Genomic DNA, 19383 nt, shown 5'->3' with positions numbered 1-19383 from the left:
CAATTTAGCGCTCTCTATATGGAATCTTAGTAAATCAGGCCCTTTGTGTTGAGATTTCTGTAAATTGTCACGGAAAAAAAGCAATCTTTTTTAGCATGCCAGCAGAATTTGAACTCATTGAACCATGCGTCATACATAAGTAATTTGGGAGTAATGATATTGCAGGGAGAAATCCACAAATGGCAATGTCCCTGGACCTCACAGCATTCTCTTGCTTATCGCAGGCGTCTTCTCAAACAGTCAAGCTCTGGTCTCTGTTTATACATGAGCAATAGATGGCATTTTAATCAGAAGTGAAAGCCCAGGGGTGGGTGATAAGGTCTGATCAGTATTTTTCCCTCTGATTTTAGTCAGTTTAAACAGTCAGTCTAAAGAGCTAAACGAGGAAGAGGAAGACCGTTAGTGCTGTATCCCACCACCCACGCTATGCTCTGTTATACAAACACAATGATATGCCACACACTCTAAGGCCAGAGGAGATTTTAGCGCTTATACAACTGAAATGGCAAAGAACAGTGGGGAAAGTTGACTGATATCTGAATCTCTCCATATATGAACGCACACAACAGAATGAGAATAACTGTGGACCTCACCGCCCACACACACAAAAAGTGAATGGTCAAGTGCTGAATCCATTAGAGAATTATGCATAATTACAAAATACATTTAATGTTAATGTTGTATGCATCACAGAATAAGAATAGCATTTTCTGCTTTTGCTGTCAATTCATTTTGGATCTGTGGACATATCAGAGCACACAGACCCAACAAACTTCTACAAAACAAACAACAGAAACCAAATCCTTCTTATCATGTCTTATTATTCAGCCTTTAAAAGACAACAAGGCTTGCCCAGAGAAATGTAAGACAAGCATTAAATTAATGAATTACTTCCACAGCGAAACATGTCGATGACATGACATCTACTGCAGCTACCAGGACGCAGGAAGCTGTAATAGTTAAACCAGGAAAATATAGTGATTCAGACTTTTAGAATTGTTTTAATACATCAATATTTCTATTGCTTCTAGATCCTTTAGAAATAATAATTTCCAGCTGCTGGGACATAACCACAAGGAGTCATCCTCCATCACGTGCTGCAGATTTATTTACAAATAAGTCTGTGAGCAGGCTCAGTAAAAGAGTGTTAAACCATCGTCTCTATGAGTGGCACAGTCCCCTCTGACTGGTGGTCATCTGCCGAGGTCATAGGTCACTGTAAATGATAACAGCTTTGCTTTCTAAAAGCCTCTGATCTGGAGGAGTGCTGATAGGTTTGGTCGCGAGGTTGTGTGGAAGGTGATCTGGCTGCTTTTTTCAAACGCTTGAGAAACACATGGTAATATGTTCATCCGACACATTCATGCATGTAATCATATCCAAGTCGTCTTAAGCAGATCACACATTCAAGCTGACCGATTTGCCTTTTAATCAGTGCATGGATGCTACAGTGGGAAAAAAAAAAATACAAACAAACAAACAAACAACAACAACAACAACAACAACAAAATTTGAGTCAAAGCTTATTGCTGGCTAGGTCTTTTCCTTTTCAACAATTTATCTGGTGTTGGATGTGCTTTAGATTTCTGTCAGGCTGAAGACCTGAAAACTCCCTCTCTCATCGAATATCTTCTTAGCACCACATCCTTAAAGAATCTCCAAAATGTTATGGTTGAAAATAGCAAGATGTTTAACCAACTCCATATTGCCTTTGTTTTTTTTCTAACTACAGTATTACGGAGTCTATTACAGTACAAAGTAGCTCTCTTGAAAGAAAATCAATCAATCAATGTCTTTATTCAAGTCTAAAATGACACCCCTACATCTACATTGATCCCCCAATAAGTCTTTAATGATGTTAATATCTTGCCCAATGGGACGGTGTTTTTGTATAACAAACCAAAAAACACTGAATTGATTTGCGACGCAAAGAAATGTGTTTTGTTGCACCGACACTGCTGCAGAGAATGGCAGTCTCCCGATATGTACAGGACACACAGGGTGATTATGTGACAGGACACGACGCAAAGCGACACAAACAAGCCTAAGAATAAAGTACCCATGTCTTTAATGGCATCTTGCTAATGTAATGACAACAGTCAGAAACAAAATGTAATGTGGACACTCAATCTTTTACAGGCTTCTGATAGAAATAGCGTTAATAACAGGAAAATGCTGACACATACATGCACCTCTCCATATGGATCATTTCCTCAATTTCAAATATTCATAAAACATTTTCCTTAAGAAGTTTGCAAATATTTTCAATGGATCCTTGTTCAGGGTGATGCTGACTATTATTATCGAACATTTCAAGTCATTTCAAGATACCTTTTGTTTTTTTTAATAAAGTCACCTCACTGTCAAAGTGCATCAGAGCAAATGGATCATTTCCTCAATTTCAAAAATTCATTAAAAGTATTCCTGAAGAGGTTTGCAAATACTTTCAATTGATCCTTGTTCAGGTTGATGCTCACGATTATTATAGAACATTTTAAGTCATTTCAAGATACTTTTTCTTTTTTTTTTTAATAAAGTCACCTCAAAATCCCTCTCACTGTCAAAGTGCATCAGGCAATAACCAATCAGTAACAACAACATAACAATGTTCTATTAATAACTGACAGTCTGTGACACATTCAAAAAGAGTTAGTTTTTACATGTGTAAACTGCAGCATAAACGACCGAAAATGAGGATGCCATCATCACCACACACCTGCAGCTGCTATAGTCAACCGCCATTAACAGGACAGGTCAACCTCTGTCCCCAGCAGATTTTACTGATTACTACTCAATAACTTGTGGAAGGAGACGTATGACAGAGAGCCTGTTCTATCCAGTTATTTTTCCTTCCTGCTGTCAAAAAACTCACCATGCATCTCGACACATCTGCGCCACATCACATCATAGTGACATCACGTCAGTCATTTTATATTCATAAATGATTAAAAGGCCTGATTATGCCCCTAAACCGAATAAGCCTGCTGTGTATGCTCTTCACGTATTTGTGAGATCTTGTACAGAAAGTATCATAACATGATAACCAGCAAATATAGATAAGTGAGATTCATTATATGAGGTGATGCAAATAAACTGCTGCAGTTGTCCAAGCTGTGCCTGAAACACCTCAGCTATATCACATAAATGTGTCTACAAATGACCTCCCAACTCTCTATTTACTCCTTCTGCTCTCTCCATCTGCTCAATGTTATATCAATTCCACAATATCAATCTCATCTCATCTTTTGCCTTCCCATTTTGAACACTGGATTTGTTTGCCATTTGTTTTGCTGGGATGGTTGCACAGACGAGCAGGACTTGAATCTGAAAAGCAGCTATAAATAACCAGTTGGAAGGACAAGGAGGAAGAGATGGAGAGGGAAGAGAGGGGAGGAAGGAGAAGGATGGAGAGGGAGTGAGAGTAAAATAGGGCTGTAAATTATATGCTAAGCAGAGAGCATTTTGGTCAGAAGGACTGTGGATTTTTGCTGAATCCAAAAGCAGGTAACAACAAAACGTATTTTGTAAAATGTCTGAGCAAAAATGACTCATTCTCATCACTCAAACACATCTTTGGTTATATTGTTTCTGGTAGAGCAGAGTGACTGCACTGGTGTGCGGTACCACTACACCAGTCAACTACTCTCTGCACCAAACAAGTCCACAGTCAAATCACAAAATACATGTGTAGTTTATGGGCCTTGCTGTGGCACACAGTGGTAGTTATGATGTCTGGTTCCACAGTCTGAGGGGGTTCAAAACGGAATGAATCAAAACCTCTCTAACTTTTAAACTATTCTTCTTTCCAACCTTTCATCCACTCATTTCTCCATATGCTGATGATGTGATTTCACATAAAGACTATGGTTGAGTACGGGATTACAATGCTCAGGCTTAAAATGAGAAGGAAATTAAGAAAAGAGATGGAAGAAATAGAGAGGCTATAGCTTTTGTGATTAAAGCTGGTGAGACAGAAGTCATTTCCAGATGAGGGTGAGCACAAAGAGTTAAGCTGGACAGGACTTACTGGTGATTATATAGAGCCTAGACGGGTAAAGGGTTCAAATGTACACGTTTGTGCGAGTCTTTTTTGAAGCTCTAAGTCATCATCTTACTATTTCTGTCGGAACAAGCACTCAAACACTCTGTAAGATAATGCATACACACAAACATGAACCAGAACAATCAGCATGCATCGACAATCCCAGCCTTGACCCTTTCAACTATCTTATCTTCATTTCTGGGGCAAGATAATCTGCAAAGGTCTTTCAAAACACACACATATACTCACACACACACACTCACTCACACACACACACACGCACGCACACACACACACACAGTGTCCAAGTGCTTATGTCCTAGCACATGCTATAATGATTTTTAAATGGGCTGGCTTATCACACTTGTCATGTCCATGGACTGAAGAACACACTTGCCTTAGCTGTTTTCAGTCACACTTAATGCTCTGGTAAACTGGACAGTAATGACGTCACTTCAAAACTATTATATTCCGTTGCCAAGCACATCCAAGTGTCAGCAAACACATACATTTATGTAATGACAATTAGCTATAATCTAACAGATTATCAATGAGAAGATTTAGGAGTCGTGTCCTCATAGGAGAACCCTTTTTTGGCTCCAGGTGGAACCTTTAAAACCCTCAGCCCTTGTAGAAGGACCCTTTTGGAACCCTTATTTCTGAGAGTGTAGAGAATAAATGGAGAAACAGCTGTTTTTCCCCGCACTACCATGATAATGTGTCAACATGTAGAGCAATTTCACAGTAATTGAATGGAGTAAATCCACCCTCCTTGCTCGTCATCTCTGGGAAACATTTATACTTTTGAAAGCTTAACAGATTTGCATAAGCCATTATGCTGTATGAGTTATTAGGCTCCAATCAATTCAATGTTGTGTTCTTCTGGGATACTATAGTATAATCTCATCAAAATGTGAATGTTGCACGACAAATTCCAATGTAGGTTACAAAATTATGTGTGACTTCATGATGATTGAAATAAAATAAAAAAAAAACTTGCATGAAATCTGATGATTCTTGTGGTATTAGTTTTCAGATGCTGGAGTAATAACACAGGAAAATGTGTTTATATGTAACTGTGTTCTAGGACCTGCATATGCTGACATGATTAAGTCTAAGTGGGGGTTCTGACACTTAACTTGATATGATTCCAACAGAGTTCCAGCCAAGTAACTATTAATTTCAGCAATACTTAATTCATGGACATTACAGAATCTTAAATAAGGGTCTTGCACTAACTTGCTATGAGTATAAGTGAAAATGACAGTCACCTCATCAACTAACAAGGCCCCATTTCAGAGGAGCTTCTGTGTGTGTGTTTTTTTGCTTACCCGCCGCTGGTGTTGCTGAGGATCGCTAGAGCATCAGGGAAGCCATCCAAGTTGTAGTCACCAAGGTGCAGGGTCGGAGGTTGGTTGGGTTTCCCAAACACAAAGCTCCAAGTAGTGTCCTTCTGCTGGAAATCCATCAGTACTGGTACCCACTGCAACAGCACCAAACACCCAAATTTTTGCATCAGAATTGGCTAATAAACCACTGGACACATTAATAATGACAACAGGAGAAAGGTGAACAGTGTCCATAACTATTTCATAATAACGGTTTCATTCAATTCTTATCCCGAATTCTCCTGACTTTTCAGAATATGGTTGACAGTTCATTTAATTGATTTAGTTGATTTGGAGAAAAGCAAGTTTTTGATGTGTGGTGTTTGCACCACACTGTTCGTTACAAGTTCATTTTCACACCAACACTGTCATACATGCATTTACAAACCAATTAATACCATTTTCCCTCAACAACGGTGGAAGAATGGAAAAAAGGAAATAAGCGCTAACCACATCAGCTGATAATAGGATGAATGAATCTGAAATCGACATGGTTATGAATTAAAGAATGAGCCTTGGCATGGGGGAAAGAGCGAGTAGCCTTACACCTTTAAAGAGATTTGGCGGTCAGTGAATTTAGAGCCTTTCGATTTTTGCTCCACTCTCAAGCTCTCAATCGGGCGCAGTTTAAGGAGTTCACTGCACAGAATGATCAAAGATTTTTTCAGGTCGACGCCACAAAAGGAAAACTTCACGAAACAACAAGAAACAACAACAAGTTTTACCCTCTGAACTAACCTTCACTTCAAGATTGACTTATGAATCCTATATTTAGAGCCTTGTATTGTTGGTGGGGATAACTGTGCCAAAACAAAGCAGAGTAGAAAGAGAAACTAAACCACTGAGCTCATCAGAACTCAACGCCAGTGAATAAAAGAAATGTATTTCTGACATATACCAATAACAATCCATATCTAATAATAACCTGCCTAGCGCAGAATCACAGCACTGCAACTTTGCTTTTCATGTGAATAGTAGAACTGAAGAAGACCTCCCACTCTTTTTCACCAGACATAAATATGACATATTTATCTCATCTTGATGATTAAGTTGAGGTAACAGGGCCCTCGAGGTGGTCTTGTTCTAATGTTACATCCGACTGATAACACAACAGTCGAGGTAAAGAGGTACACAGAGTGAACTTTTTAGAAACAAACAGTACACCGGAGACTGCACTTTAAAAATCCTCACTGCGCCCATTATCATCTCACATTTAATATGAATGCTATTTCACCAAGCAGGTGCATTGTTTCTCAAACACCCTAAGCCTTCACTCGCTACATTAGCGTTATAATACCTTTCACTGCTACTCTTTCTTCAAGAATTGCACAAAATATGCGCAACTGTGACATAGAAAGAAACTGAGCTATTAATTTTTCACTTGGCCCAGGAAAGGTTTATTGTAAGTGCTTGTATACTTACTCCCAGTAAATTAATTATTATAATAGAGTTCCAACCAGTGACAGGAGTGAAAGTCTCTCTGCTTGCAGTTATGCCATTTCAATGAGTTGCTATCCAGATTTGCTGTGAATCACATACAAAGAGACGCACAGCGAGACTATTACCATTCCTAATTTACACTCCAAAAAAGTGTTCATTCCTAGGTAGCACATATCACTATGTGGTACAAAAATGTTCCGAGTCAGAATTTGAATACTTTATTGATCTCAGCGGGGAAATTGTTAATTTGGATATTGGGGGACTGGGTGTTCGGGTTGGTACAAATGAAGCATTTTTCTTTAGTTTCAGTGCTCTGGAGTTTAAATCCAGTTCTTGGCACATACTACTGTATTGGGCCATGTGCAAAATCAATGCCTTGTTCATTTATTCACTGCTCACTAAATAATAGACACTCGGTTCCAAAATGGGAAGAATTCAAATGGGTGTTCAGACACTTAATCATTATTTTACATCACCGATAATATAGTAATTATAATTTTTTTTTTAAATTTTTGTTTATAAATACAATAAGGCCTTTAGAGTAGCATGTTTTTGGGCCACTGTGAGTATTGCTTAGGGAAGTGCATTGAAACAAAAACTATTTTTTTTTTTCAAAATCAAAATTGTGTCAAGTAAAATGAATATAAAAAAAGTATTAGACCTAATTGAACAGACTACGCTTTCTTTTTGTTTCTGCTAAGTTTGTGTTACGTCTGAAACACCTGTACATAGTTTCCATTTTTGGCCTATTTTTGGACATTGGCACAAAAACTTCAATAAATGTTATTGTTATTATTTATGGATAAAATAAGCAAAAAAAGCCATGGATCTACTTGTAAGCTGGAATTCAGTCATCATATTCAACATACTTGTTTAGCTGTTTGAATTTGGTCTCAATGGCTGTGCATGTGTGGAGCTTATATTGATGTGCATGAAAAGAAGCAAAACAATTAGACCATTTTAAAGCATCTTCACATAGCAGCGAGAAACTGACAAGAAACAATTACAACTAAAGTCAGACGTAGAGTTATCACAGTAGATGTGTGATTTTCTTGTGATCAACCTGTGTTATACATGTATATTGATTGCTTGATTTCTTTATGTAAGAGTCATACACTCAATAGTATCCAGTCCATAAGGGATTATAAGGCACCACACAAACCAGTGAATCCAGGATACAAATATGATCACCACCATCTAACAATATAGACATTGACAATTTCATATTTGTAGTTCTCCAAATAGATGCAGTGACACACAAAGTGATCATTAATGAGATACAATATCCTCTTCCCACGCATTTTCTAATAAATCTGCCTCAGGCATAGATCTCATCGCAACCAGATATCAGCCAAAATAAATCGAGCTTCTTTCCCTGGACTTTTTCCTCTGCTCAGTGTACCTAAGGCAGTGGAGCAGAAAATGAAATTCATCCTCAACAACATTCAAATCACACAACACAGAACGCCTTTGCCTGCATTCAAACACACTGGTAGCCTCTTTCAACACCTGGCCATGTATTATACATTGTACATTACATTATAGATTAAAGTGTAAGGAAATTTTGAAACACATGTCAATGATTTAAAAGTAATACACGGTTAAGGTGTATGAGACACATAACTAATAAAGAATAATTAATATAACAAATGATTGTCCTGGTGTCAGTATCTTGAAACAAGTTAGAGTATCAAGGAAATGAATGTGAGTCAATTTAATACCCCATGTACTTTTAAAGCCATGGATACAGAGTTGTGTGTGTGTGTGTGTGTTCTCGAGATGTGTATGGCCAGATGCTGGAGATTTAAATTATTCATGAATGTTAAATAGAGAGAGCAGGTGCAGAGGCGAGTCACTGAAGAGACAGTCACCAGAACTGCCACTAATAGCTCTTAATAAGACCGGCATGTCTGAGAAAGACAATCACAGTCTATTATTAATCAGTCTGAAATGTATTACTCGAGCTGTGACGTCAGTTACCTCCAAACCAACGGAGCAGACTATGCAAACACAGGCAGTGATGTGGAGGTAAGTGTGGCAGATATAGTGGTAGTAGTGAAGGTAATGCTAATGATGGAATCCCTGTCAAGGGATGGTCATCGTCAACAACTCTGTTCGCGGTATTCACAACATTTTAAGTCACACCAGGGGTGAGGGGATTGTGGCTTTTGGGAACCTCAGGCACAAGAACCTTTCCTGCTGGTTGACTTAAATTGACAAGAGCAATTATGCTTTCTACTTAAAGATCCAGCTTTTCAACCTCGGTAGAAAACTTGGAATAAGCTTGGAGTTTTAATTCAATGCTGCTCAGTCAAGACTGGTTAAATGGCTGTTGAAGGCATTGTACTTTGACAGGCTGAGTGCCTGCCATACAGTGGGGATGGAAATAAAGAGAGAGATAAAACACAAAGCAAGATATACTGGAGGCACACTTTACTTTGTACACAATGATAGGGGTGAAACCATGGTTAAAAAATTGCCACGGGGGAAATGTGTTAATCTATTAATTTTATTAACTTTGAAGTAATGATTGAGGCGTAGAAAGTGGAGAAAGAGAGAGAGAGAACTGGGAGATGGGACCCATAGGAAAGAAAAATTGGGAGGTTCTGCTGAAATATTCGTAAAAGTCTTCACTTAAAGTGAGTGACAGCTCATTATCTAAGGAGAGAACACTGGTCATCCCAATTTGATTCAAATTGAAAATCCAGTAACTCTTTAATATAAAATGCTTTACATAATAACAATAATAATACATATGTCATTCAAGTTTAAATGGTGAAACTGTGTTGCGCTAATAAATATTAACTACATATTAGTCCCCAAGTCAGCAATTATTCCCATCAAACAGGTGGCCACATTTTCAGACAGCAGCCACATCTTCAATCATTTTGTCTCCTTAGTCCAACTCGCACATGGATTCACTGGTGAGTTATCTTTTAATTGGAGTCCTTTGGTCTGTGCTCTGAGCCGCGATGACGTTTTCTCTCAGGACAGAGCAAGGCCTCTGCTGCCGTCAGCCTTATCAGCAGTCTACTGTGCTGGTGTTTACCCTCAGGCAATCAATGAACTGTCTGTTGCCTTTTTTTTTTAATGCTGATTAGAGCGGACAGAGGAAGAGCATGGAAAATGCCGTAAAAAAAAGGAAAAGAAAGAAGCCAAAAATGTTGTCTTCTTTCTTTTTTTATTATTTATGTGTCGTTATTAAATAACGACACAAACATGCACAGAATATTTAAAGTTTTTGGTTAAAAACATACATTTCTATGCTTTCTTTTTCATTTTGGTGTGCCATGGACACACCCAGAAAAACAGGCACCGGACGCACTGTATAATGATGGAGGAGGATATGGAGCTATTGATGCTAATTATTGCACACCTATGAAACAGTCCTTTGACTGTGAGAGAAAGTGGGTGATGATATCATACATGTGCACACCTTCATGCATATGCAAACATAAAATATACACTTGCTTAATTAAGCAGAACAAGATTAAGCCCCAAACTTCAAGAATCCATTATCATGGCCGTCTCGCTGTAATTGATAGATTATATTGTTTCCTTGTAAAGAAACTCGATCGTCTCCGTCTGTGACAATCCTAAGCAATGATGACACTGCGTGAACATACGGCAGAACAAAAGCACACGATAAAAAAGACATGAGATCAGTCTTTTTCCATTTGAGCAGAGGAGGAGGAGAGCAGTAATGCAAAGCAGAGTGTTTACTCTGTGTTTTATTTTTATTGCTCAGCAGTATCGCGTGGAGGGGGACTTTAAGGGAAAATATATGGGTGCGCATGAGGATATTTCAAATTTGTAATCTGTTCAAATCATTTCGTATTTATGAGGCTAAAAGGAAAACCCAACCTGACAACATCAAACTTCAACAAATCATGTTACTTTTTCCTGCGACTGCAGAAGAATTTACATTAGTGTTATTAATGAGAGTATTTTATGTCAATTTTGTGTCTTTATACATTAATGTGTCCAAATGACATTCCGTGTTTCAAATGTCAACATATTAACATATTGAGTAGCGAATTGAATGACTCTGGTTGAGTATTAACTGCATAGGTCCAAATGACCTAGTTAATGGAGTAACTGATATGAAGACAATGATGGGATTTGTACTGAAGTGGTAATCTGACACCATTAATGGTTGTTAAGGGATCCCGCATCCAAATGGATTGTTTTTTTGTTTTTTTTAACCAAACATCAGGAAAACACAGAGCGTTTCACACACAAACCACGTAGGTATAAGCATAAACAAACATAACAACCAGAAGGGGCACCAAAACAGAACCCCAACACAAAATCATTCTCGTGGCTTCAATGATGACTAAAGTGAAAAAAGCCACAGCACGCTCAGAGACACCCATCGATTCAACTTGCTGGAGAGAGCTCCCGCTTCATTAGGCCAAGAAATTAAAATGCAGGCGGCCTGCGGTGAAGGTGGGAGGAGGTAGCTGGGTAGTTTGCACTGTAATGTGGGGAGGTGCTGCAACGCTGACAGACAACAAGGCTGTCCACGGCGATAAAATAGGAAGGGAAAAGGAAAAAAAAAACAAGCACGTAATGAAGCAAAGGCTTTTTTATGATCCCAGCGATATAATGACTATATTATAACCGGAGCTGAAAGACAGCATGGGTTTGAAATGACTACTGTGTGGGAAGAGCACATGGCTGCATGGCAGCAAAGTAGCCGCTTAGTTTGGCTATAATCATGGGCAAGAGATTGATCATAGCATTGAGTTATGATATTATATAATACACACACACACACACACATATATATATATATACATACATACATACATGTATATATATATATACATACATACATGTATATATACACATATATACATACACGTGTATATATACATATACATACATACACATATATATACACACATACATACATACACATATATATACACACACAGATACACATATACACATGTGTATATATACATAAGTCCTCAGTATTACATTATCGTAGGTAGTACTACAAAGTATTACAGAGTGAATTGAAGTCAAGTTTGAATAAAAAATAAAAAATTGCAAATCAAACTGCTCTCACAAAATGCTTCTGAAAAAATTGCAATTAGATCTTTTTACCAAATCATTCAGCCTTACTCTGGTCTGACTTCAAAGTTATTAGTAATACATAGAGTTTTGTGAGCGCAATCATTTTTGACAAGCTATATTAATCCCGTGCTGACTTGTCATCTAACTGTGAATATTCCCTACAAAGTTAAGCAATTCCTTCAAACGACACCTCTGTTTCCCCACTCCAGCTGTCTACTGTTTGCTCCTTACATCAAACTTGTTGTGAAGCATGTGTTGTAAATATCCAACAGCATATTTTGTTTCAGCAGACTGCTAATCAGTTTGTGTTCAAGTCGAGCCGCCTGGCAGCTCATTAAACCGAGCCAGTCACTTTGGTTCACTCCATCTGAATTAACTATGTGCAGCGCAGGTCAGTACAAGAATTTATCGAGAATTAATGTAATGAATAATAATAAAATTACATTTCCAGGTGGACACAAGGCCACAATCTGTCTCTGAAAAAGGACAGTCAAGAGTCACAGCCAGAGATGAAGTGAGACCATATGTCTTTGTGTCAGCTGGACAGGATGGGGACACGGTTACCTGCTGTCAGAGTCACCTCTCTGATCACTGACTGACTGGATGACTGGGGGAAGCTGTCCTGACACTGCGTGGGCAGCAACAGTAGTAGTAGAAAAACAGACTCATTTAAAATTGAGAAGTGAACTGAGTGCAGACACAAAGCACAATAAATGGAAACATGTTGAACAATGTGACAGCATAAGTCACAAAGGACCATGATTGTGAGTTTGTCTTCCTGGGAGGTTGCACATAATGTCTTGGCACTAACGTCAACTCTAGTGGAATTTCTCCAAAAATGGTGGTTAATAATTTTATGATTTTTTGAGCAGATCAAAAAGATCCATCTATAAACTGTAAAACTCATTAAAAGTTTGAAAGACGTGATAAATCACTCAACCACATAAATATTCCAGCGCTAAACTAGAAGTGAGCCGTGCATTCACATATCAATCTGCGAGAGAAAGTGCTCCTTGATTATCAAGTGGTCTATACATTCACCTCATTTTTGGTGGGGATTTCTTTACGACAGTTTTCTTGACTGATATAACTCCCACAGACGCATTACAACACTGCTGTCTGCAATAATATCCATTTATCCATTTATGGTACGGAACATGAAGAGCATAAAAAGGGAGGTTCAGGGGGCAATAAATGTGATGTGTGTGTCTATGAGGAAAGAGAATGAAGCAGAGAGGTGCTGGGAGCCTCCCGCGGTTTTCTCCATTATGGTGAACTAAAGGCCCTGGAGCTGCTGCAGAGGTAGGAGCAGAGCAATGGCTGAGACTGCAGAATGAATTGCTGTTTGCAGATGAACTACAGACACACGCTAGTTTCTGCTCAGCGGGAATCCCATGCACACCCAAAGGCATTTCGCTACATCTCTGCCTGCACACTCCTTCACTCTCCACTCCTCTTTCTGCTTCTCCTGTTGTCTGATCTCCTTCTGTCTCCTCTCAAAGCAGTGATGAAGGGACATGACATTTATTTTGCCCTCACTTCTCCAATTCTCCTTTTCCTCTACGTCCTATTTGTCCCTTCCTCGCTCTCCTCCTTTTTGCGAAATTATGTACTCTGTGTCTTTCCACTTCCCCCGTTTGTTTTCCATCCCCCTTCTCTCCCCCTATTTCCTCCATCATTGTTGGTGGGCAGGTGCCTCGAGGGAGGACATCTGCTGACTAGCTGCAACATTAACATCGCTAGGGAGCCACTTTAACTGAGCCGCACACACCAACATGCGCAGGATGTGAGATCAAGCATAATTACGGCTCTGCAACTGTGTAAGTAATGATGAGCTGATGAGATCACATTACTATGATGTAGAGAAGCATATAAACTGTAAGTGTGTGTGGTGGTGGTGGTGGTGGTGGTCGTGTTAAGGTAGGTTGTCTTTACCAAGTGTAGTGTTATCACCATTCCACAAAAGCACAAGTGCTGTGTTTTTGTGCTCCCTCTGCCCACCCTTCCCTCGCCGCCTGTCACCTTCTCTGACAGTGATGACTGTCTCTCAAACACATATAACGGCACACAAGACAACATGTGTTCACTTCAACCATCAGTGCCTGAACACGCCTCCATCCCTTTCTCACACACTCCCATCCTTCAATCATTTTGTTTTTGTTGCTGACAGGCAAACAAAAGAAGACATGTCCATAGGGAGTGTGTGTGTGCGCGCTTGTGTGCATCTCCAAAGCGTGCATCTGAGAGCACATGCGTGTGTATGGGGGCGGACATGCAGATAAGCCTGTAATATTTCTATTTTGGACTGAAAGAAAATGGAAGCAAGTTCTTTGGTGGCAGAGGAAGGAAGAAAAAAGGAGCTGGGTCTCCTGCCAACTGGTAGAAAAACATCACACAAAGATGGTACTGTACGTAGGCGGTGGAGGTGGTAAAGTAGATAGTATGTGTGTTGGTTTAGAGTGTAAGAGCATGTGCGAGTGAACATGTTTGAAGTTCCACATACATTTATTTCTCTATGTGTACAATATTCGGACGGGACTGTGTGTGTGTGTGTGTGAATATCTATCACTTCCATCTTTCACAGCTCTGCAAACATTTCAGTGCTCACTGGATCAGCCGCAAAGTCTTTCCCTCCACAGTCAGCTACATGTTTCATGCCTTCCTGAAATAGCCAATCATTGAACAGCAAAACTGTGGCTCTGGCTTCAAAATGGAGCCACTGTTGACAGGGTATTCTAGACAAGGATAGTCCTAAAGAAGGTGAATAAGGGTTGATCACGCAAGAAAAAAAGAACATAAGGTATTATTTGAGAAACTACGTGAATAAGTAAAAACAAAAGCACCGCTTCGTGTTTCGTTTGGACATGCAGAATACTATGTGACTTCACTCTTCTTTTATCGCTTTATCCTCAACATGAGGGTCGAGGGGGACGCTGTGCCAATCTCAGCTGACATAGGGCGATAGGCGGGGTCATTTTCAAAATCAATCTGTAGATCTTTTTCTTGACTAACTGATAAATGTCGGTGTGTATTGTGCAGAAAATCAGAGGTGGTCAATTCTAGTCTTTAAAATTGTCAGCAAGTGAGTCATTTCAGAGCTGGTCCTATTTGTGCATAATAATATATAATAATAACAACAGAACGGAAAAAAAGCAACACTGAGCAGAGCAGTGGTGTAACAGAAGAGATGAGTATTATGTAAAGAAAGATACACTTATTAGAATAAATCGTGTGCATTATTTACCTCTTGTGAGCCGGACTTGGCCAAATAGATGGCACTGTGTTGACAGGTATTCTCCAAACACACAGGGAGAAGGTGGTCCTGGTAGCCATCACCATCTGCCAGACACAGACACAGACACAGATTTCGACTGAAAAACAACAATGGTGAATTGTACCAGTGGGAGGCCAGATCTTTTGTTTACTAAAACTGTGCTATTCTCATATTTTCACAGTTGACTTTGAGCGCAGCACATTTTTTCTGACACAAAGAAAATTGCTTCTGTTTTTTTTTTCCCTTCTTCTTCCAAGTGTGAGTTGGATCATAGGAACACCTGCTTGTTTGCTATGAGCAAACACACACCCAAGCAGCACTTGTCGCTTTGATGCCTTTAAATAATGTCAGTTGACTTGAAGTGTGATTTTCTCCACTGATTTCCATCACTATTAATTATCATGATCACGTCGAGGCTTCACATCTGATGTAGGAACTGGGGGACAAAGCCTCCCACATCAGAACGGCAGCTCTTCATCGCGCAAAGATTGCACACCACCGGGTTCAGCTTCACTATCGCACATCATTCACTCACTGTGGTCACAGCTATCAGTGTCTTACCCAAGGCACGTGTACTGGAGGAGATGGAAACTGAGCCATTGACCTAGTTAGAGAATGAACCACTCTACATATAGAAATATCGATATGGTGATATATCATCGTCCTTCCTCGTGCAATATGATAATTGATATGCCAGGACAAATATCAATATTTTAATTAACAAATTAAGGTGCTCTAAAGTAAACATTCCCTATTATCTACTCTCGGTGGCGCTGCTCAGATGAATGAGGGAAACTTGGGCGGAAGTTACCTGGCTGAAGAAGAGGGAGTTTATGCACTTAATTCTCAATGTTGAGCATAAATAGAGAAATCCTACAATTGTAACTTTTCACGGACGTTCTGCTTTCTTACGTTTGACAGATATCGTGATCTATCTTTGTACGATTGTCACAGACGTAGTGATGTGATATTGTTGGCATTGTGGACCATGTATCACGTATTGAAACAGTTTTTATTCAAAAGCAATTACACACTTATACAAACATACATATGGGTAGTATATTCGTATAATTTGCTTCTTAAATATTGTGACAGCTATTCGGACATAATTACTTATTTTATTATTATATTATATTGTTGTTGCTGGCTGTGAAACAATTTGTCCCCTGGGGACAATAAAGACACTTTGAGACTGAGTGAAGCCTCCTACAGTATGTGAAATCCTTTAAAATATAAAATGTGTTCATAACATGCCCAAATTGTATTCATAGTTTAGATTGTATATATTATTACACTTTAAATTATTTATTTTCTATGTAGGTTTATAATGAAGGCTTATTATGTATTACCTTCACTTTTTGTATGACTGCTGTAACATTGCAATATTCAACTAATAAAGGATGAAAGACTGATATGACCAATGAGTGACAATAAAAAAACATTTAAATAATTACATTGGGTTTATTGTCCACTCTGATACTTAGGTTCCTTTAACCTGCACCTTTTCCAGTAAAGTTACAGATAGTGCACTGAACATTTGAATAGCAGGTATTCAGTGTGCTTCACAGCTCTAGAGATTTGGCTGTAGTTTATATATATATATAAAAAAAAAATACACACATGCTCACACAAAGAGGTGAAACAGCTTCCAGGAGTCTCATCACACAAATGGGCAAGTACAACACTCCCAAACAGATGTTGTGCCATGTGGACGCAAAGAGCTGATAGACACTGATGATGAATGACAGTAAGAGAAAGGAAGAGGAAGAGGAACTGAACGCAGCTGTCAGTGGAAACTAGACGCACGCGACAGAAAGAGGAGGAAAAAGCGAGGGAGATGATGAGATACGCTGCAGACGATAAACAAACCCTTATATCTACAAATCTATTTTTAAATCATGCACAAACATGATACACTTGTTTTAAAAAGGTAGATGCACTTGTTTCCAGATACTCTTGAAGCCAGTGCATAATGAACACATTTGAAATTATTCCTCCTAAAAAAAATTAAGATTGAGTGTAGAAAAAAGTACATGACAGTACATGGGTTAAATGAATTTCACACCTCAGAATCAGTTCACTTATCCCAGGACTTTCTGGCAACATGTTTCTAACAGCTTTAACAAGAAGGGGTTTTAACAAAATATCACAATATTTGAGCTCTGCTGCTTTGATTTTGACTGTTTACTTTTGCCTTTCCCTCAATTTTAATCAAGTGCAATACTATTCATTCATTCAAGGCTAGTAAGTGAACCCCCCATTCTATTTACATTTCAAATGAAACACAAGTTTGCACACATACAAATAGAAGCTGTGGCTGCTGCAAATACCTACAGCAGAATAGTCTGCACTGTTTAGAAGCAAAGAGTGTTCCAATTACATGAGGCAAATGCAAACAAATTAGCAGCATTACTATGCGCATAATGGAAACAACCTGAAACATCAAGTGCACCATTTGAAAATATTTAGCATTGTAGATGTGCTGATAGTGACAGTGCAGACAAAGACGCTGAGAGAGAGGCAGAATGAAAATGAGTAATTAGTCGTACAGAGGTCATCACTCATCATTCTATCTCTGGTGCTCACTGTCAGTTCTTTATAGTAAATTTCCCTCCTTCTAAACCACCCGTCCTTTCCTCAATTAATTCATTTTTCATCAATCTATGCATCCGTCTCTTTTCACTCGTCTCCTCTCTCCTACCTCCTCTCAGTTACTCACTTCTCACTGTTAATGGCTCTTGATTCTCCGATTTCTGCTCCTTTTAAGTCACACTCCCCTCCCTCCACCCCTCCCTCCCTCCCATTTTCATCTCTTCCTCCTACTGACCATGTATGGTGTGATGAATATTGGCTGAGAGAGCCGCAGAGAAACTGCAGGTAAGTTTGAAAAAAAAAAAAACATGTGGGCAGAAGAAGGAAGGAAAACAGAAAAGAAAATAGCTAAATCCAAAATGACGGAGAAAGAGAGAGTCAGAATATACAGAGTGCGTACAAATACACATTGGCATTCAGCATATACGGCACAATACCAATAACAATGCAAATGACTACCTGCATGCATACACACGGACATTCATGTTAGGATATTGCCCTGTGTCTCATTATGAACCCTGCACTCTCAGAGGACAGAGATTTCTGTGTGTGTGTCACTGTCACATGTGCATGATTTGTGCACAAACTGAATGGAGGTCGATTTGTTGGTTTGTTTCGTTTGTCAAGTCTGATTTCACCTCTGTCACATGATGCCAAAGTCCAAATGTCCTTGTCTGAGACTGAAGTTGATGATCAAGGACAATGATCATCATCGTCATTGAGGGACTGTCAAAACTCTCATTGGATTACCTTTGGAGTGGACTAATGAAAACAACAACTGAATAAGTAGTGTCTAATAGATAAGATGACATCCTTGGGAAAGTCATTGAAAAAATAAATATATATCTATATATATATATATATATATATATACGGATTGTGTGTTTTGACCCACAGAAGGAGTCTTCAGTTTTAGAGAATGGACAGGGTATGTGCTGTTGTGGAAATTCTCTTCTGCTGCTGGTGAAGAATGAAATAGAGACTTCTGCCGGCCGACAAGGTTTTATTTTCTTTGCAAAGAAAAGGTCAATCTATACAAGAGTGGTCAAGATGAAGAAAGACCCAGAGCATGGCGAGACCTAAACATTTATGCTTGAGGAACACCCCTTTGTCTGTTGAAGGGGTCTGCCCCTCCAGGCTGTGCTTTCACACCCCTTTGTCTTGTTTGTTTTTGACGATACCTGCAGTAGACAAATACCTGCATCCTGCCGATGTTGTAGTTAGGTGCAAGTTGAGTCTAGACGTCCTAATTTGAATACACAAAAGGACCTGGTATCTTGTGTTAGGAAAGGCTCTAGCTCTGAGACAAAGAAATTGCAGGTAGGTTTATGTTGATTTGCGTATGTATGCCAGAGTTGGCTACATGTGAAGAGGATTTCAACAACACACACCCACACACACACATACACATACACATTGTACAGCTATCCTTTTATGGAGTTGCATTAACTGCCATCGGCTTATCCTTAACCACAAACGGTTCATGCCTAAGACCACCTTAACCAGTTCCTCAAAAAGTAGGTTCTGCGTCATTAGGATTGGTCTCCATGAGGACTACTGGT

General features: G+C 39.1%; 1 protein-coding gene across 1 annotated transcript in view; it reads right to left on the bottom strand.

Annotated features, from left to right (window-relative positions):
• itfg1 (integrin alpha FG-GAP repeat containing 1) overlaps positions 1 to 19383 on the bottom strand; it is a gene marked incomplete at both ends in the record, with an annotated part of 108565 nt that overhangs the window by 60926 nt on the left and 28256 nt on the right. The window contains 3 exons of the mRNA XM_083900565.1: positions 5374 to 5525; positions 15200 to 15294; positions 16041 to 16044. Of these exons, the coding sequence (XP_083756691.1) occupies positions 5374 to 5525; positions 15200 to 15294; positions 16041 to 16044 (251 nt within the window). The remainder of the gene's footprint in view (positions 1 to 5373; positions 5526 to 15199; positions 15295 to 16040; positions 16045 to 19383) is intronic.

The sequence above is a fragment of the Microchirus variegatus genome, assembly GCF_963457635.1.
Source record: "Microchirus variegatus genome assembly, chromosome: 14".
NCBI lineage: Eukaryota > Metazoa > Chordata > Actinopteri > Pleuronectiformes > Soleidae > Microchirus > Microchirus variegatus.
Note: the sequence above shows the minus strand (reverse complement) of the source record. Positions and strands in the feature narration are given on the sequence as shown.